Genomic DNA, 19654 nt, shown 5'->3' on the forward strand with positions numbered 1-19654 from the left:
ATGGGGTCTTGGTACTGGTGATATTGGTTTGGATGATATCGCATTGCGAATTTTGTTCTTCTAAGCCATGGAGGCAATACCCGACGAGTTTTATCCATCATCGCTTTCGCCTTCGTCTGATGGGATAGTTCAGGCATCGTTTCTGTCGTTGGTATTGCGGAAATTGTGAGTGGCTCATCATCTTTCTCTTGCTGCCTTGATGTATCGTGCAAAGCACCCGTTCAGTTCTTTCTTGTGTGGGGTGACAGCGTTATGACGCTGTCACCCACCATACTGTTCAGCCTCAAAGACGGGCACAAGGGTGAAGGTAGCAGTCTGAACTCTACTTCGTTGAGAATTTCGGCCGGTCTGCGGTGTGCGGGCCTAATTCCGTTCCGTCCACGATGTACATCCCCCAATGTCGATCTCCCCGCCCAGCCCCACCTCATCACACTTTATCCCCAACACAGCGCATCAGACCGCCTATCATGAAGCTTCGGGGTGGAGTCGTACCGATCTCGGCATTTGGTTAAGCTTCGGCATGAGTCTTGGAGTGCTTAATATGCTCGCCTCCCCTGCTGCGCTCCCGCGCGCTGCCGTTCTTGCTTTACTTTCACATAATTTTGAGACTGTGCGCAGACGAAGATGCGTTTTTTTACTTCGAAAGACCCCGAAAGCGTGGACCAGAATGAGGAGAAGAAGGTTGAGATGATGAAAGATGGAGATGGCGATGCAGAAGCCGGGCCAGCTGCACGGGTGGAAGACGATATTGACCCGGTGATCGAGAAGCGCGTGCGACGGAAATTGGACACCCATATCGTGCCTTTGCTATCGGCACTGTATCTGCTGGCATTCCTCGACCGGTCAAATATTGGGTACGAAGAACATCTTTATAATGGACAAAGCATGGCTAATGTGGCATCAGCAACGCGCGAATCGCCGGCATGGAAGAAGATCTCGACCTGAGTAGTTCGCAGTACCAGTGGCTACTTACCATATTCTACATCTCGTACATCGTCTTCGGATTCCTCGCAATCATGTGGAAAGTCGTTCCACCGCATATTTGGGCCGCGGGCTGCGTTTTCGTCTGGGGCCTCGTTTCGACCGTACAAGCTGCGACAACTTCATGGGGAGGGATGATGGCACTGCGGTTCCTCATGGGAGCTGCAGAGATAGCATATGGGCCAGGCGTGCCATTTCTGCTTTCATTCTTCTACCTGAGGCATGAACTTGGGCTTAGATGTGGGTTGTTCCTATCGGCTGCACCGCTAGCCAACACCTTTGCAGGTGCTCTAGCGTATGGAATTACGAGCGGTAATCCTGGAATGGCGAAATGGCGCGTATTGTTCTTGGTAGAAGGCTTGCCTACAGTCGTCATGGCTGCGGTTGCATTCTTTTTCCTACCAGACAGTCCGGAAAAAGCGAAGTTTCTGAATGAAGAGGAAAAGGCGGTTGCGAGAGCTCGTGGTGTGGCACAGGCTGGCGCTGGAACAAGAATTGGAGCTATCAACTGGAAAGAGATGTTGGAGGGACTGATGGATCTAAAAGGCTGGATACTCGGTGTAAGTCTGACAACGCGATGTCGCGATACTTGACTGACCTGAATAACAGCTCATGTACTTCTCCGGGAACGTTGCATTCTCCTCATTGCCGGTGTTCCTTCCCACGATCCTCAACGAAATGGGGTTCTCGAAGGTTAATGCGCAGGGCCTCACAGCACCGCCATTCTTCTTGTCCTTCCTCACAGTAATCGCCACATGCTACATCGCAGATCGGACGCAGCAGCGAGGTATCATGATCGCTATCCTCACGGCCATTGGAGGGATTGGCTATGTCATCCTGGCAACCACGAAGAGCGTAGGAGCGAGATATTTCGGAGTCTTTTTGGCTGCTGCTGGTATTTTCCCGGCTATAGGCAACGTACTGCCTTGGGTCACGAACAATCAAGGCAGCGATACTCGGAGGGGTACAGGAATAGTCATCCTGAACTTGATCGGTCAATGCGGACCTCTGCTGGGGACCCGATTGTATCCCACATCAGAAGGGCCATTGTACGTCAAGGGCCAGTCTGTATGTGCTGGGTTCATGTTTCTGTTCTGCTTGCTTTCTCTCTTGCTGAGGACAATTCTCGCTTGGGAGAACAAGAAGTTGGATCGCAAGTACGGGACATTGGCGCAGCAAAGGGAAACCGGTGGAAGCAAGAGGGAACTAGGCGAAAACTATGGCCCGAGGTTCCGCTACGTTTTGTAGGTGTAGAGCTACCAATAACAAACCAAGCTGTTATCGCACTGCAGTGCCACTCGATATGCAGCTTGACGCGGGGTGTGCTGAGGCCAGAGAGATACCCAGGTATGGAATTGTTTGATCGGCTTCATCGAAAAGTGTCCCTTGCTCTTTCTAATCTATTGATGACTAGTGACGCACGGAATTACCATTAGAGGTCGGGGTAGTGAAAACAAGCGTAATAGCGCCAAATCAAGTGCTAGGGCGAAGCAATGGCGCATGCAGGATTGCCATGTTCCCGAATCGGCAATTGACCACGCGACAGCCGTTGCTCAGAACAGCCACCAACGTGTACAAACCAGTCGTCGCACTGACATGCAGACTGCAGGGCATTATCGCGGAGATGGCGACAGAGATGGGGTTGCTGGCAGCAGTGTGCGCGAGATCCACCGGATGGTTCACACATGCGAACTGCAAAGCTGGAGAGGCTAGACCCCCCGGGCGGGCCCACACTTCCAGGGCACGGACACCGAGTAACGTCACTGGTAGATTCAGGACCAGATTCGCAGCAAATCCACACTCAGCACTTCCGACGCGCTTTTTCACCCACTCTCCTGCGTGTCTACTTATCAGTGGCCCATCATTGCTGCACACCCCCGTCACACAGCATTAACACTGCAATTGTTATCTTGATCCACGCGCCTTCCCGTAATGGCCTCAAATCCGTCTGGCCCTGCTGGCCTCGACGCCGGCACTGCTGCCACCTCCAGCGGCCCTTCGTATGCGGCAACTGCAGCCGCTCCACCCAAGAAAAAGAAGACGCATCGCGGTGGTAAGAAGCGCAAAAACAGGAGACAGAGTTTTGCAGCTGGAGCCGATCTCGCGCAAGGCGACTCCATGATGGAGGAGCGCCCGAGTCTGGCCAATGTCGCTAGCCATGGGCAGTCGCGAGGGAGCAACGGCTTCTACCGCACCCACAGCAACCTCAGCAACACAAGCCTCGAGAGCGAGGCTCTGCTGGACCACCGCGAGCAGCCTACCATCCGGACGCGTCGTCCCAGTGTGCCTGTAACGTCCATGTACCAGCCGAGGGCAAGTCAGCCCAGCGTCAGCACGCCCCAGCGGCTTCAAGCCGCAAATTCCTACGGCCGCTCACGCCTTTCGCACACTCCCGAGGAGAACTACAGTGATGGCGAAGACGATGCGGATGATAGAACGCCACTCATGGCTTCTTCTCAACGCGACATCAGGACATCCACTAGCTATGGCTCCAACAACGGCAAGCCTCGCCGAGGAAGCAAGAACTCCGCAAAGAGCTTCAAGCATATGCCCATGCCTGAACACAGGCCGGATCTGTTCACCCAACACCACCACTCTACAACCAACCTCGACGACTACGACGTAAACAACCCCCCATCCGTACCTACGAGCCCAGCTTTCGAGGCTAGCAGCGGTCTAGACGATGTCATGCTTCCGACAGACTTGGACCACCTGTCCGACCCAGGAAGGTCTAACAGTGCATCTCGAGATGCACTCATCAACATCGATGAGGACGCCCATTCAGGCACTCCACCTACTCCGGGCGACTTCACGCGCCGCATGACCGGTTCTGCGCTTGAAGATGTCTGCTTCCCCCACGAGGACATGTCTGAGATGGGACACGAAGATTACATGAACGCCCCCACAACCGGTGAGCCTACCACTCGCCGAAGACGCCGCCGCTGGCCCGATCTCGGCGTTCTACAAGCTTGGGCGCACGAGGAGAAGGAACAACGGACTATTGAAGGCATGCGCATGCGCAAGGTTAGCGAACCGCTCATGGTTGAAGGACGCCTCCGTCCGAAACGACGCGTCTGGCATCGCGAAGACAGCGACGCTCCCTATCGCTTCACGTACTTCAACGAGACGTTCGACAACACCATTCACAGCCAGAGCATCAGCGAACTCTTGCAACCTGGGCAGAGCTTCAGAAATCTCTTCGTTCCTGATCCACCGATCCTGGACGACGACAGCGATTCTTCCGACACAGAAGATGACATGCTGCATGCTGGCCCCAACGGCGGCTACTCCTCACGCACAACAACGCGTTCGACTTCGAAGGCCGAGGGCAAGTACTCTTCTGGAGAACAGACGCGCTCAACAACCCCGCGTCCAACGGATGCAGGAAAACCCGACAAGCCCAATGGCGAAAAGCCGAAGCGGTTTGGCCCACGGCCTGCCTGGTGGTTGGATGTCATGTCCCCCACGGAGACTGAGATGAAGGTCATTTCTAAGACGTTTGGCATACATCCATTGACCTCGGAAGATATTCTCATGCAAGAGCAACGCGAAAAGGTCGAGCTGTTCAAGCACTACTACTTCATCAACTACCGTACCTTTGAGCAAGATGAGAACAGCGAGGACTACCTGGAGCCCGTCAACCTGTATGTTGTTGTGTTCAGAGAAGGCGTAATAAGCTTCCACTTTTCTATGACACCACATCCTGCCAACGTCCGCCGCCGTATTCGCCAACTTTCTGACTACCTTGTCCTGTCACCTGACTGGATCTCTTATGCCATCATTGACGATGTCACGGATGCGTACGCGCCTATGATCCAGAAGATCGAAGAAGAGGTTGATGATATCGACGAGGCTATTCTGCGACTTCATTCAAGCGAAGAAGAGCAGGAAGCAGAGAAGGAGAAATCCTACAGCTACAATAACCCGCACTACAAAGAGCCTCCCGAGATCAAGTCACAGCAAGAAACCGGCCGAGACATGTTGCGACGTGTGGGTGAATGCAGAAAGAAGGTTATGAGCCTCTACCGCTTGTTGGGCAACAAGGCCGATGTCATCAAGGGTTTCGCGAAGCGATGCAACGAGCAGTGGGACATTGCACCTCGCAATGAGATTGGCATGTATCTTGGAGATATCCAGGATCACATCGTCACTATGACAGGTAACCTGAGTCATTACGAGAAGTAAGTTGATCCCGGCACTACTATAGACCACGAACTAATCAGCTCTTCAGTCTCCTGTCTCGTGCTCATAGCAACTATCTTGCCCAGATCAACATCAGGATGAATGAACGTCAAGAGAAGACGTCTGATATTCTTGGCAAGCTTACTGTGCTCGGAACGATCGTCCTGCCAATGAACGTTGTGACGGGTATCTGGGGTATGAACTGGTGAGTCAAGACTTCTGACCCTGAGCGAACGATAAGCTAACCAAACTCAGTCTTGTCCCTGGCCAAGACATCGAGAACCTCAACTGGTTCTGGTGCATTACTGGAGGCCTCATCACCTTCGGCCTTATGTGCTACTTCATTGCGAAGAGGGTGTACGGCATCGTTTGATCACGTTCAAGAGAAAAGCATAGACTGCCATTTGGTTGAGAGAACACATTGTATCGCGTGGCGTTGGTGGTCGGGTTTCGCTCGCGTTGAGTCGTCCCTGGTTTGAGTTGGACCAAGACAGTACACACGTTTGCTTTTGTACCACTACTACATATCGGAGTCAGGCTTGTCGTTCGACTAATTAATGACAGTTGTTTGATTTCCAACCGTCAGTGTGCTCTGCTGACCCGCTTTCGTATGTTATTTCCTCACAGTGATACCGATGTCCGCGCAGTCATCTGGCCCCCAGTGTCGCCCCTCTTTGAAACACAGACGGGAGGCCACGTACAGTGAGTGTTATCGCCCAGCCGTGTTTACCGGCAGCTATGCGTCTCCGGTGAGCGAGAGAGAAAAGTGGGTATCTACCGGGAGGTGGCTTCGTTTCATACAGTCACTCCAGGTGGTGAGTCGTTGAGAAGCTGAGACATGTCCAATAGCAAGAATGTGGCTTGTTTCGGCAGTGATGTAGTCACTAGGGGAGGACAGATCTACTGGACTAAGAGACAGAGTCTCACGGCGCGGGTCGTGGGCAGGATGCACATGGTGGTGAGGGTGTGCACTGGGGTTCTTAAGGCAGTGCTTTGGACGTCTACATGGTGCAGCCTGTTGGATACTATCCCGATCTTCACGGTACTCTGATGCACGCCTCGATCGATCGAAGTAGGTCAGACACAGTGCGCTCCCTTGCAGCGAGGGTCTGGCTTGTAGTATGCATGCCCGCGATGTGTTCAGTACGTTGGGCAGGTGCTGCTCCGCCACGATGCAAAGGTTCCGGCGAGTTCACGGTCGTGGAAAAACTCTTCAACGGTCTCATCGACGTGCTTTTCTGTCGATCGCGTTAAGAACATGCTTCTTGCGAGGCGTTCTATGCGAGGTGGGCAGGGTGACCCTGGGAGTATTGGGTTGCTTCACTTTTGGGCTTTGCGTGCGGTGACGCAGGAAGGTTCTTGTCTTGCAGCTTGGTGCCAGGTTGGGCCCAAGTCCTATCTTCGATGCCGCTGTCCCGTTGATGGAGTCACCAGGCAGCCGGCAGCGATGGGGAAGGGGCAGTCAGCGGCGTGAGTCGTTGTCAGCCGCAGAAGCACCGTCCACATGCTCGAGCGCTCACCGCATGCGGGGCTATGCGCATAGGTGATGGCGCAATGTCCGGTGAGTTCTTGGTGCCCACAAAAAGAAACTTCTAGCGAATGTGACAGCTTGCAGGTAATGGTTCGCATAATGTGCGATGCGCGCGCTCCCGTCGTGGCTCGATGTAGGGCTGCGACGGCGCGGTGTGCCCATCTGGCTGCGAAGAGGGTACCTAGGTAAGGCAGACAGAGTCCGCGCAGACAGGCACTGCCCGACGGCGCCCGTATGTATTTAGTCACTGGAGACGCGGTGTTGAAACACATGGTCCAGCGTGCGGTCGGTTGAGGTGGTGCGATTGGTTTGACGTCATCGGCCTCAGGGTACCTCTTGCCTTCTGGGCAGGCCAGAATCAAGTCTTCTGACGGGGTCCGCTATTCCTGACACTTGACGTCGTCTGCCCTACTCGCGTTCACCCTCTTATTACCCCACCTCGTTTGCTGTCGCAGTCCGCCAGTATTGCGCATCCCCAACGATAGTGAGCGTGTTGATCAACACTCTCGCCAATCACCCAGCCCCGCCCGCTCGCGATCGACGCCTGCGAGTACCCGCCCTCGCTCAGCCGTTCACAGTCACGCCTAGCAGCGAGTCACCACGACTGGCTACGTAGGCGAGCACCCGCCGCCAGAGTCTACAAACATCCCCTATCCTCTGCTCCCCTCCTGCATTGCATTGCGCGCACTTCCGAGCCACTGCAACTTGCCCCTCCACTTCTCTTTCCACGACTCCACGCCGCACCATGTCGGTCATCTACAAGAGGAGCGAGCGCGACCGCGAGTGGGACACCACGTCCACGCGCACCGGTGCCACTGGCTACACCACGGTGCGGCGCTACAAGGTGCCCGACCACAGCCTCGAGGAAGACACGTACGAGACCGAGATGCGCATGGTCCACCGTGGGCGCGACGACTTCGACGACCGTCGCTCCGTCAAGGACTATCATATCGAGCGCCATGAAGCGCCCGCTCCCCAACGAGAAGTGAGACACTACCACTACGCCGAGCGTGAGCGCGAAGTTTCGCCCGTTCGTTCCGAGTATCGCATCCAGCGCGAATACGAGCGCTCCCCCTCACCAGCGCGCACCGAGATCCGCATCTCCCGGGACTACGACCGCGAGCGCGAGATCTTTCCACGGGAGCAGCCCTATGAGTTGGAGAAGTACTCGAGGTCTACTGAGTATTTCCGCCCCGAGCCGCTGCCCCAACCCCCACCACCCCAGCCCCAGTCCATCTACATCCGCAATGAGGCCCCCCAGCCCCAGCAGATGCCACCCATGCAGATGCAGATGCAGCCTATTATTATCCGGGAGGAAGCCCCTCAGCCCATCATCATCCGCGAGCGCGTCCAAGAGCCATCCTATGAGCTTGTTGAACGTACTGAAGAAGACAGACAGGTTGCTCGTCCGCAGCGCCACGAGGAAGATTACTACTACGAGCGCAGAGTGAAGGAGATCGATCGCGGCGGTCGCTACGATGAGCGATACGCCGACGAGCGTGAATACGACCACCGGTGGGGAGATAAGAACTACTACAGCGACGACGACATTTATATCCACAAGGAGAAGGATACCTGGGGTGGAAGCGAGACCCGCACCAAGCGTGATGTTGCTGCAGGCGCTCTTGCAGGAGTTGCTGCAGGACAAATCATCAGGCATCACCGCAAGAGAAAGGGTGAAGCCGCTGGAGGCAACATAGGAAATGCCCTTGGCTACGGCACGCTTGGTGCCGTGAGTGCTGTGGCTCTCGATAGATTTAACAACCGTGACAGATCCCGGTCTGTTTCTTCTGATCGTGGCAGAGGCAGCCGCCGTGCCAAATCTCGCCACCGCAGCAAGTCGAGGGTGAAGGAGCTGGGCACGCTTGCCGCACTTGCCGGTGTTGGGGCTCTCGCCTACGCTGCCGGGCAGAGGAACAAGAACAAGGTGGTCAAAGAGGAGACGGTTACGGTCATAGAAGATCGGCACCGAAGCAGGTCACGTCATGGAGGCAGATCGCGTTCTAGGAAGAGCCGAAGAAGATCCAGGTCCGCCTCAGTGGCTGATGACAGGGGTAGGTCTCGTAGCACGAGCAAACACCTAGACCCTGAGCATCGCAACAACAGAGCAGCGCAAGTTGGCCTCGCCTCTGCTGCTGTAGCCGGTCTTGCGGCACGCAGCCGTAGCAAGTCTCGAAAGCGCAAGGGCAAGCGCTCACCTAGCCGGATCCGACAGGGTGTACCAATCGCTGCCGCTGGCGTTGCCGGCGCAGCTGTCACTGGACTTTATGAGAAACGCAAGGCTAAGAAGGAGGCTAGGGCGGCATCGCGGTCCAAGTCGAGGTCGCGCTCAAGGTCCAGGTCAGTCCTCTCCCGCCTTACCGGACGCAACCGCAGCAGACGTGGAAGTACAGTGAGTGAACCTGTTTTAGTAGAGTACGGCGATGATCCGGTGTACACCGATCGTGCCAGTAGTCGCAGTCGAAGCCGGGACCGCAGCCGCGCGCACCGTAGACGGCGAGGAAGCTCTTCTTCCTCTGGTGGTCGACGTGGAAGCCGGAGCCGGAGCCGCAGCAAGAGTCGATCACGAAAGGTCGCGGAGACGGCGGCGGTTGCCGGTGTAGCTGGTCTGGCTGCCCATGAAGCAGCGAAGCGGCGCGACCGTAAGAAGGCCGAAAAGGAAGCCGAACGACGACGTGAGTCCACCCCACGCCCACACCGCAATTAGCATACTCAACATCACCAGGCGAGGAGGATTCAGCCTACTCCACAGGCACCTACAGCCCCTACGATAGTCCCACTCCCACCACTGTGTCCACTGCCTCCACTGCTCATCCTAACGACTCTCGGTACTTCCCTGAGACGAACTACTTTCCCCCTCCCCCTAGTGCTCCAGTAGACCCCAACCCCAACCTCAACTTCAATCCCAACACCAACAATCCTTATCCTCCGTATAACCCAGCAGACTTCCCTCCGCCTCCCCAGAGCGCATACGAGCCAAACCATCCCTCACATTTCGTCAACCCACCACACGACGACTTGCATCTCGGCAACCCATATGCACCCCAGCACCAGCAACAACACGAACCCTATTACGGCCAGCCACGACGTGGGGGTGACAATGTGAGTGCTCCAGTCCCTGATGGCGGTAAAGAGCACCATAACTTTGCGTCTTCACGTGGTGGGTGGAGGCCGCTGCCTGCCCATGAATCTGAACAATTCGCTGATACCAGACCAGGGCCCGTAGACGACCCACCTAGCCCGAGTCCGTCACCGGAAGAAGACAAGAGCGTCCATTTCGACCCGATCCCACAAGAACGAGAGATACCCTCCCGATCGGCCTCACGATCACGGGAGTCTTCATCCGATTCCGATTCCGAAAGGCAACACAGACATCGAGATGATCACGATCACGGTCACAAGCGACACAGGCGACGCAGGGATGACGAACGATCGGATGCTACAAGAGAGTCTGGCAGGGCCCGGAAAAGGCGTCACCGCTCTGAAAGCCCCGGGTCAGATACCTCTGATGCTACCATTGAACTTCCACCCCGCTTCGACGAGAAGGGGCGGCAGCAGCCTGAGGACCCACTGGCGGAGAAGTTGGAGAGTATTCTGCAAAACATCTTTCGATAGCGTCTCCTGCTTTGTTGATTCTCTCTTTCTTTTGAGTTATATCTTTTCGTTTCACAGAGGCACTTAATACATGTTTCTTGGAGCTTTTTTACTGTGTTTGGGCGTTTCGAGATGGGTTGGGTCATGAGAACGAAGTTACGATATCACTGCATTGAGTCGTATTCCTGTAATTATGCGTAATACTTTTTCCTTCGTACACTCTATTATGAATGTTATGTTTTTAATGTTTGCAAGACTGCCTCGACTGCCTGTGTTCTATCGTGACTTCCTGTCTTGGAAGAGTACGAAAACAGAGGTGAAGTAGCTATGGGACGCGCCTTCCTACCTAGGTGGTTACTCAGGGTCGCCGCGGCTGCTCCTTCTGTAGACGTCCCAGCTTGGCATATCGATAAACTTCACCATCACCGTCACCTTCTCCTTTCTTTAACTACACCTTCCCCCGCTGCCGCATCAATCCCTCACATGCATTCGCACCTGTTTCGCTCAATTCTCAACAACATGATTGCGCCACGCTGCTTCTCAGTCTATGCCGCGCTGCTGACGGTTCTCGCAACAGCAGCACTTTCTGCTACTGCGGATTCGCCCTTTCCGTGCACTGGGTAAGTTGGGAAATTAGTCTTCTGCGAGACCACTAAAGCTAATGCGCACAGTGGCTCCATCTACTTCACCGGCCATACAGTCGATGGCCTCCTCTTCCAGAACCCTGATCTCTACCACGACCTCTATGTTTTCAAATGCGTCACTACGGTCGTCTTCACAGCAGATAGCGGTGGCGAAGCAGCCAACAATACTCGGGTGCAGGAGTTGGAGCGCGGTCTCGAAGATGCCTACAAGTTCATGTCCGACGTGGCTTCCGTTAGGCCGGATGGCACGCAGTCGATCTCTTCTTCGAGCGAGGAAGCGCCACGTAAGGCGCCACAAGAGACCCTCATACTGCACAACGAGACTAACCAGTATACCACAGTTGCCAATGAGACCACAGTCCAGATCGGCAAGCACACTATCGTCTCTTCTTCTCTCCTCGGCCTATCGAACGCACAGATCCTCTACCTTCGTCTCCCGGACAGTACATACTTCGGGGAAGGGTATAAGGCGTACAGCGAGGAGTCGCTCAAGAAGTTGTACAGCGCAGACATATCGGAGATTACCACTACCGACGGCAAGGCCACGTACACGATCGACGATCTCAAGGACATCATTGCGACCATTCTTCGCGATCGCCGAGCCAACCAAATTCGCGTGATGAACTACCAGTCGGCTCTTTCCACTGACAACGATGACGATCAGCTCGATCATGCTGACCGAATCGTCTCTGCTAAGCTTGTGATGGACGTTGTGGAAGAGGAGGAGATCGCAGGAAATGTCACGGCGTGAGTTTGGTTTCACGATCGCTTGAAGACGGGCATGCTAACGATGTCAGATATGCATGCGACTCATTGCGTATACTGTCAACCAACAACCTCGAAACCCCGGACTACATTAAGAAGGTCGATGCATTCTTTGAGTATGCTAAGCGTGATCCCGACATGGTAAGTTGAAGACGCACTGCACAGTTTTGTGTGCATGAAAGAGCTCACTGCTAACTAAATTCAGTGCCAGAGTCTTGATGAATGTGGTCAGAGGCGCCAGAACATCAAGGATCCCTCCAAGGTCAAGTACAACGAGGTAGATCATGTTGCAAACTTTCTGAAGCGGGAGTACTACATCCGGATAGACAACGATGCCTGATACGGGAACATGTACTAGTACAGAATCTAGCCAGGGATAACATGAGAAGCCTTCTTCCATGATGGAAAGAACATTGTGGTGGATTGTGAGATACTACATAGGATAGATACCACAAAAGGAATGACCTCATATGCTCACTGCGCCCTCAACACCTCCAATGCAAAACAAGAAAAGCTCAAGCCTCATCCTTCTTCCAGCCCGTCTTACGTTTCGTGTCAAACTCAGACGGACTCAGCCTCCGTGCCGTAGGCTCTTGCCCAGGAGACCTCGGCGGCGAAACATCCTTCTTCTCCTCCTCTTCTGGTTCCCAAGCCCTCCTCTTCTCCAACTTTGCCTTCAACACAGGATCCATGCCCTCCATGCCTGATGATGGCTTGCGCTGCGGCACGGGCGGCGGCGGCCTCCTCGTTTCGCTCGTCCTCCTCAATCCCGCCCTCGAGTCCATAGCAGCCGGTTTCACAGGCGGGATCTGGCCCCTAACCTCCCTTACAACAGGGACGTCAGACGCTGCGATGGCGCCACCGAGACGTGCGAATGGTGCCGGGCTCGTGGGTGACATGGGGATGCCTGAGGTTGATGGCGTTCCGGGGATCTCTTGCGAGGGGTGCATGGGGGCACGACGGTTGCCTAGCATCATGTGACCATACGTTTGGTCGCCAACAGCGGGGAGAGAGTAGTTGATTTCTTTTGGTGCGGGCTTGGGCGCTGGAGGGGGGCGGGGTGCTGATTTGTTGACGGCGGGTTTGGGGGCGGGAGCTGGGGGCGCAGGTGGCGTGGCGGGTGGTGATGGTGGTGCGGCGGTCCTTGATCGGAGCTGTAGAAGGGTGAGGTTAGTAACTGATGTTGAGATGATATAGGACTTGGACTTACTAGTTCCTCTCGGTACTTCTTCTCCTGCTCCCATTTTTCATTCTCCCTCAAGGCTCGCTGCTCCTCTTCCTCCTTTTCTCTCTTCTTCCGGTCTGCTTCTTCTCTGGACTTTTGAATCATCAAATCCAGATCCCGTTGTTCTTTGGCCAATCGGTCGAGCTCCGCCTTTCTCTGCCTTTCGATCTCCTTTGCTTGTGCTTCCTCTTCTGCCAATCTCTTCTCATGCTCCCGCCGGCGTCGCTCAATGTCCTCTGCCATCTTCTTATCATGCTCTGCCATCTTCTTCTCATGCTCTCGGCGTTTTCTTTCCATTTCCTGTTCCTTTTCAGCCAGCTCTCTCTCTTGGTCCCTAAGTCTTCTTGCAATGGCTTCTTCATCGGCTTCTTTCTTGGCCTGCCGCCGCCTTTCTTCCGCCTCCCTGAGGTCTCTCTCCCTAGCTTCCTCCTCGTCCCGTCGCCTTTGCTCCACTTCCCGGCGGCGCTTCTCCATAGCTTCTTCGTCGGCTCTTTCTTTCGCCCGACGTCGTTGTTCATCTTCCCGGCGGCGTTTCTCCGTAGCTTCTTCTTCGGCCCTCTGATCCGCTCGGCGTCTTTCTTCGGCTTCCCTGCGACTTCTCTCCCTGGCCTCTTCATCAGCTCGCTGCTTTCTGTCCGCTTCCCGGCGGGCTCTGTCCCTGGCTTCTTCGTCGGCTTTTTGCTGAGCCCGTCGTCTTTCTTCCGCCTCCCGGCGGTTCTTCTCTTTAAGTTCTTCCTGCCCACGTCGGAATGCTTCTGCGGCCTCTTCGTTTTCTCGGCGTTTGTGTTCTCTTTCTTTTTCCAAGTCACGGCGCATGGCGGCTTCTTCGTTGTCGCGGAGACATCTGTTGCAAATCCCGTTTTGGTCTCTGGTTTTTACGGTGCAGCGATCTTTTGTCCTCGAATTGTCACGGTCACAGGGTACTCTGGTCCTATCGTAGTAGGGGCAGTTGAGAGTGACGACATGATCATCCTGCTTGTGGCCGCATTCGAGTATCGTGATTGTGTACTTGCACATCCTGGGCGAAAATGTGGGTGAGCCACGAGACGAATGCGAGTGTAGGTCGGCAGCGTAATAGTGGGGTTAGAGCAAAGGGATGTTGAAGGAGATCAGGAAATGCTATGATAGCAGCAATTGATACTTATATGGCGCAGATGTTGACCGCCCCCTTGTACTAGTGAAGTGCTGCATAAGTGATGTACACGTACACGTAGTGGCATCATATGACTCTGAAACATGGCTGGAAGAAGCGGCCGGTGTTGTAAGCCTGTGAAGATACCGAATTGACAGTGCAAACATTAGTACAACTCATCAAACGGCAAGCCAGCCTGCGTCCGCGCAGAGCGCCGTCAATGAGGCGAACAGCGGCCGATTGGCCAGACACGATGGCTAGGGTATCTTTCCACCTACGGCGGCACAGAGGGAAGAATCCTATGCGTCTCTCAGTCTACCGACTGCTACTCCTAAGGATGCAATGTCGCGAGGTGCCCCCAGCGTGTGTGTTAGCAGACCCACAGTTCCATCAGACGTGGTTGACCGCCGTAGGCGCATTCCACGAGCATCGATGCGGCTCTGTACCGAGCCATTTTTTGCGCAGAAACTAATACGGGACGTTGCCAACAAAGGAATCCGCAGGCTAGACTGCCGCGGATGCCAGAGAAAAATGAAGCTTCCGCAGCGCGCAGCAGCGACGAAACGCACGAGGACGGTGTCGGTGGGGATAGCTACGTGGCGGCCTCGACTGTACTGGGCATGGCTCGCTGCAGCAAAGGCGGTAATGTGTTTCAAGCAGCGAAGTCGTGGATCCATGTAGCTACGGGAGAACGGCGATCAGGTAATGCCATCGATCACGCAACACGAAGCGATGCTTGGGATGACCTGAACTATGCGGAGAAGGAGTGAGGAAGCGTCGAAGGTACAACGGAGTGGAGATGTTGGGCGCGGCCAATCAGAGGCGGCTGATTGCAATGACCCCTGCACATTTACTTGGCGCTTCGGATGAGCTTCATCGTTGACATCTTCAATCGACGCCATCGCCTCCAGCCCGCAGCACAACCCACCATGGCCTCAAGACTCGTCCCCCTCGCATGCAGGATTGCCCCACGGGCCTCGCGACAGTTCCAGAGGGCTCAATGGCGGGCTTTCAGCGTTTCGCGACCGTCATGGAACGAGAGCGGCTCGCTCAACGTTGTATGTATTTCATTCATCTTGCGCTGGAAGCCGAGCTAATACGCCTGTAGCACCGCGACACGCCTCAAAACAACCTGAAAATTCCCTTCAAATTCACACCACAAAATGAGGAACTCATCCAAGAGATCGTCTCTCGATACCCCTCCCAATACAAGAAGGCTGCCGTAATGCCGCTTCTCGACCTCGGACAACGCCAGCACGGATTCTGCAGCATCAGCGTCATGAACGAGGTTGCGCGGATACTGGAGATGCCACCAATGCGTGTATACGAGGTTGCGACTTTCTACACCATGTACAACCGGGACCCCGTGGGCAAGTTCCACGTCCAGGTCTGCACAACCGTGAGTAGACACCATGTTTGGCATCGAAGGCAGCAGCTGACAGAATAAAGACCCCATGCATGCTTTGCGACAGTGACTCCGTTATGAAGGCTTGCGAAGACGTATTGGGCGTACACCACGGCGAGACCACCGCAGATGGCCTCTTCACATTCTCCGAGGTCGAATGCCTTGGTGCATGTGCGAACGCGCCCATGGTCCAGATCAACGACGACTACTACGAGGACCTTACATACGACTCGACAGTCAACCTGCTCAAGGCCCTCAAGGCCGCCGAACAATCTACTGGTGCGCAGCCTGGAGGCAAGGGTCTGGCATCGGGCAAGGGATCGCTGAACGTAGAGGCGGGCGCCGGTGAGGCTCTTGCCAACGAGCAGGGACGCCAATACGCGGCTGGCGGCCTCAAGCTGCCATCACCAGGACCATTGAGCGGAAGGAAGAGCTGCGAGCCGGCTGCTGGATTGACTTGCTTGACAAGCGAGCCCTGGGGTAACGAGACCCTGCGGAAGGACGGCGAGCTATAGAGGGTCTTTGTAAATACTGTAACATTTTCCCTTGCATTCGGAGTAAAGGTCTTGGGGTTGATCTCCCTGTAGACCATCTCAAATGTCGCACTAGTTCAACTATTTACGTGTGCGGGTTTTACATGTGACACCTTCCTAATCACTTCAACGCGCAATTCACATCCAGGCACCAAACACTTCTAGGCCAGTGACTCATTGCTCAGTTTGTACGACGACTACCAGACACGTAGAATACTATTGATCTATTTCCATATCCTGCTTCGACCCCCGGATGTCCTTCAGTCAATCCATCACTCCACGACTTCAACAGAAATCCAGCAATCACCAAAACCAACATCATGCACTTCTCCATCCAACCCGCCGCTATACTAGCCTGCCTCCTCGTCCTAGTCACCGCGACTACAACCCTCAACCAGATTTCCCCTACAACACTATCGACCCTCCCCTCCCACTCCATCATCACCACAGACCAAGTCTCAACACCAACAGAGGTCACCACAACCGCCAAAAAACGGTGTCACATATGCATTGACAAGCTCAACACATGTCACAACGTACGCACCCCGATACCCTCCTCTCCCGTACACGAAGAGTACTAACACAAAGGTCGATATTAGAAAGGAAAGAAGAGCTGGGACTACTGCCGCGACGAGCAGTGTGAACACTCTTATTGCTTCTGTCATGGGTGCAGGGGCATGTAAGTATCTCCATTCCAATTTGAAGGGATAGTGTAGAGCGGTACTGACGAGGCACAGTACATGTCCTGACCGTGACAGACCTTGTGGTGAAGCGCTTGGATGATGGGCTTTGAAAGGGGGTGATTAGTTGTGCGGTGGAAGGGAGGGGGTCAGTGACGACATGTGCCTCTGTTCTACTCATGCATGGGGGATGAGGATAGAAAATGACGTGCTGGACGTGGCGGAACACTCGTTGCTCTATACATCACGGACCAGTATTGATGTAAAGCAGTCTCATTAACCCCAGTTTCCCAGGTCCACCATGAAACTGTCTATATTGTACAAGCCATGCCAAATCATGTCCGCTTAGCAGACTCGAAATATGCTTCTATGTATGATGCATGACCGCTCGTTCTTTTTCGGCTCTAGAGAAAGAGGAAAAAGGGAAAAGTTGCATGTGAATGCTGTGCAACTTGCAAGGACTAAAACCCAGTCAAACGCCTTCGCTGTTATCCATGGGAGATCGTTCCCAAATCAGACCCCCAGGCCGTGGTGACCCTTCCCAAATGCAATGCTCGTATTTTGTATCAATCGCTTTCGTTGACGTTATACAATGCCACCTGCTGTCGGTGAACGGTTTCGTGTATCTTTCTTCCCGTCGGAAGAGCGCTCGTAATGTGAAGTGTCTCGTCGATTTCTTCTGCCGTAGTTCGTTTCGACCATGGTGAAGGTGGGACTGTCTGTCCTACAAGAAGCCCGAGTTCCCCTTGCCCATGAGCAGGTCTCGTGTCATCTCGAAGCTGAGCCAACTGCTAGCCATGCTAGGCGCGACCTTGAGAAGGTTGGGCACGATACCCTTGTACAGACCCCGGAAGCCTTCTGTCTTGATGATCTGCTTGATGGCGTCGCCGATTCCTGCGTACTGGTATCCCATACCGCTCATAGTGTTGATCTGGAATCTCCGCCGCAGAACATCGAATGGGTAGGTGATGGTCTGCGCAACAGCACCGGATACGGCACCAGCTCCTAATTTGCCGATGGCACCCGGGTCTTTCTGACCCTCGCGTGTAAACTTGGTACGGGCGATCTCGTACACCATAAAGTTAAGGCCAACATACGGTGCGACACCAGCCACTGTGGGAAGGATGCCACGGTATAGCGCCGGGAAACCGCCCTCGGTCTTGTACATAGTTACAAGCAGCGCCCACATGCCCGGTAGCTTCTGGCCAGCCTCCTTCTTGAGATCGGAGAACGATGCGGACTGGATGGATAGGCGTGTTCGGACGATATCGAGTGGGTAGGTGAACGTGACGGAGGTGATACCAGCAAGGCCACCACAGAGTAGTCGCTGGTAGGCATCGAGAGGGGCACCTGGTTCGCTCTCGAAGAACTAAGGCAAGTTAGCTGTGAAACTGTGGGACATACCATGGCCGTCGTCATCTTTGCCAAAGAAACCTCCGTGTCCTTGTATATCTCCTCCCGGCTCACTTTGAGCTTTCCATCGGCGAAGCTTCGAATCCTTCCCCACTTACCGCCCTCTCTCTTTCGTCCGCCCTTACCTTGTCCCATCCACCCCAAGGTTTGAAAAGCAAGTCGCTCGCTGAAATCAAGAACACGCTGAATAAAAGAGAGATAGACGTACCCGCTTGTAGACGTTGTATGCGCTGAACTGTACGGCCGAGTATGGTACAATCCGTATGCAGTTGGTACCGTTTCCGGCCATGAAGCCTCTCCATCCCTCTTCCCTCCACATCTTAGCCAGAGCCTTGGGTACGGACATCTTGTATTCCTCACGACCAACGCTCTGGACTTGGAATAGAATCTTGAGGCGTTCGAGGGGCGATACGACGGTTCGTGAAACCGCGCCAGCTACGCCGCCGGCAACGAAGGATGCCAGGACAGGCTGCGCAAAGACCTGGCGGACGCGCTGCAGGCTTGTGATGTCGGGAGTACCGAGGGGCTGCGATGAGGGGTCAATTGACATTCTGCGACTAGGATCTGCATCTTGACTCACTTTTATGCCCTTGCCCGGTTCGTCGCTCATGATGGCGGGCGGTTGCGATTGCGGCTTCTCGGATGGTTTCGACATGACGCTGTTTGGCGCTGCTCTAAACGCGGCGCTGTTGCTCTAAAAAGCAGGATATTGTTGTCCGAGCGGGGACAAGTTCTATCGACGGAAAGAAAAGGTCGCGCGACGTAGTGTCGAGGTCATCGGAAAATGGTGTTGCGGAGGTGAAGACAGATTTCCGGCCGTACGAGGTGAGCAGGACTTGTCGATGAGCGGTGAATTCGATCTTCCATGCAAGGCAGCTTTCAGGTGAGTGTTTGTGTGTATAGTCGCGCGTGTGTCATGGGCGTCGCTCCTCGGTAGGGTTGTCGTGTTTGGATCGTCTCTGGTAGCGGAGATTTGAGGATACCGCGGGAGGAAGGAGCGAATTTTAGTCTAGCGCCACGAATCGACGAATGCCATCAGCCATGCTTATAACAACCACGGTCCTCGCTGACGGCCCGGGTACTCGCGATCTGATACTTGGCTCTGGTTGACACCTGTCGTCTCCCTCCGGCATCAGCCCCTTGACGGGGCTGACTGCGAGCCGCCATGATTCGACGCGCATCATGGCAACACGTCAGGGGAACACCAGGGCAGATGCACGCAAACTGGCGTTGCGCCTCAGTCACCCCTTACTAGACGACGCAGTCAGCTGCGCACTGTCACTCCTTCTGCGTCAGCCGTTGTTGGAAACACTATAGGATGCTGTTTTAGAGCCCTGCTGCTCATGATCTTGATAGCCTGTATCTGTCTTGGATGGGTGTCGTCACATGCGGAATGGTACCGCCCGGGCTCTCCATCACCAGATATTGCGAATGCGTCCAAATCGTACGCACCGATGAGCACACGACCCCACACCCAACTGAGATCGCGTGCTCACTAGACTCTGGAGAACAGCGGGGTACAAACGTCGGCCGTGGACGTTGACACATCGTAATGGTCGATTCGGCGTT

General features: G+C 54.7%; 7 protein-coding genes across 7 annotated transcripts; 5 read left to right on the top strand and 2 right to left on the bottom strand.

Annotated features, from left to right (window-relative positions):
• Positions 1-624: 624 nt before the first annotated feature.
• Positions 625-2229, top strand: J4E83_004812 (uncharacterized protein; the record flags this gene model as incomplete). Its single annotated transcript, XM_049331737.1, has 3 exons — positions 625-854; positions 905-1541; positions 1591-2229. 3 exons carry the CDS (start codon positions 625-627, stop codon positions 2227-2229), a joined length of 1506 nt encoding a protein of 501 aa, XP_049188832.1.
• Positions 2230-2913: 684 nt separating this feature from the next.
• J4E83_004813 (uncharacterized protein) lies at positions 2914-5536 on the top strand (the record flags this gene model as incomplete). Its single annotated transcript, XM_049331738.1, has 3 exons — positions 2914-5162; positions 5213-5368; positions 5419-5536. 3 exons carry the CDS (start codon positions 2914-2916, stop codon positions 5534-5536), a joined length of 2523 nt encoding a protein of 840 aa, XP_049188833.1.
• A 1903-nt stretch (positions 5537-7439) lies between these two features.
• On the top strand, positions 7440-9920 carry J4E83_004814 (uncharacterized protein; the record flags this gene model as incomplete). The annotated part of the gene is made up of 3 exons (XM_049331739.1): positions 7440-9369; positions 9420-9851; positions 9907-9920. 3 exons carry the CDS (start codon positions 7440-7442, stop codon positions 9918-9920), a joined length of 2376 nt encoding a protein of 791 aa, XP_049188834.1.
• An 887-nt stretch (positions 9921-10807) lies between these two features.
• On the top strand, positions 10808-12037 carry J4E83_004815 (uncharacterized protein; the record flags this gene model as incomplete). The annotated part of the gene is made up of 4 exons (XM_049331740.1): positions 10808-10908; positions 10960-11679; positions 11730-11838; positions 11903-12037. The coding sequence occupies 4 exons, from the start codon at positions 10808-10810 to the stop codon at positions 12035-12037; spliced, it is 1065 nt and encodes a 354-aa protein (XP_049188835.1).
• Positions 12038-12212: 175 nt separating this feature from the next.
• J4E83_004816 (uncharacterized protein) lies at positions 12213-13939 on the bottom strand (the record flags this gene model as incomplete). The annotated part of the gene is made up of 2 exons (XM_049331741.1): positions 12213-12851; positions 12908-13939. The coding sequence occupies 2 exons, from the start codon at positions 13937-13939 to the stop codon at positions 12213-12215; spliced, it is 1671 nt and encodes a 556-aa protein (XP_049188836.1).
• A 1044-nt stretch (positions 13940-14983) lies between these two features.
• Positions 14984-15974, top strand: J4E83_004817 (uncharacterized protein; the record flags this gene model as incomplete). Its single annotated transcript, XM_049331742.1, has 3 exons — positions 14984-15112; positions 15163-15453; positions 15504-15974. The coding sequence occupies 3 exons, from the start codon at positions 14984-14986 to the stop codon at positions 15972-15974; spliced, it is 891 nt and encodes a 296-aa protein (XP_049188837.1).
• Positions 15975-17396: 1422 nt separating this feature from the next.
• Positions 17397-18740, bottom strand: J4E83_004818 (uncharacterized protein; the record flags this gene model as incomplete). Its single annotated transcript, XM_049331743.1, has 3 exons — positions 17397-18041; positions 18294-18611; positions 18666-18740. The coding sequence occupies 3 exons, from the start codon at positions 18738-18740 to the stop codon at positions 17397-17399; spliced, it is 1038 nt and encodes a 345-aa protein (XP_049188838.1).
• Between the last annotated feature and the right edge of the window lie 914 nt (positions 18741-19654).

The sequence above is a fragment of the Alternaria metachromatica genome, assembly GCF_023757995.1.
Source record: "Alternaria metachromatica strain BMP 0045 chromosome Unknown scaffold_9, whole genome shotgun sequence".
Taxonomy (NCBI): domain Eukaryota; kingdom Fungi; phylum Ascomycota; class Dothideomycetes; order Pleosporales; family Pleosporaceae; genus Alternaria; species Alternaria metachromatica.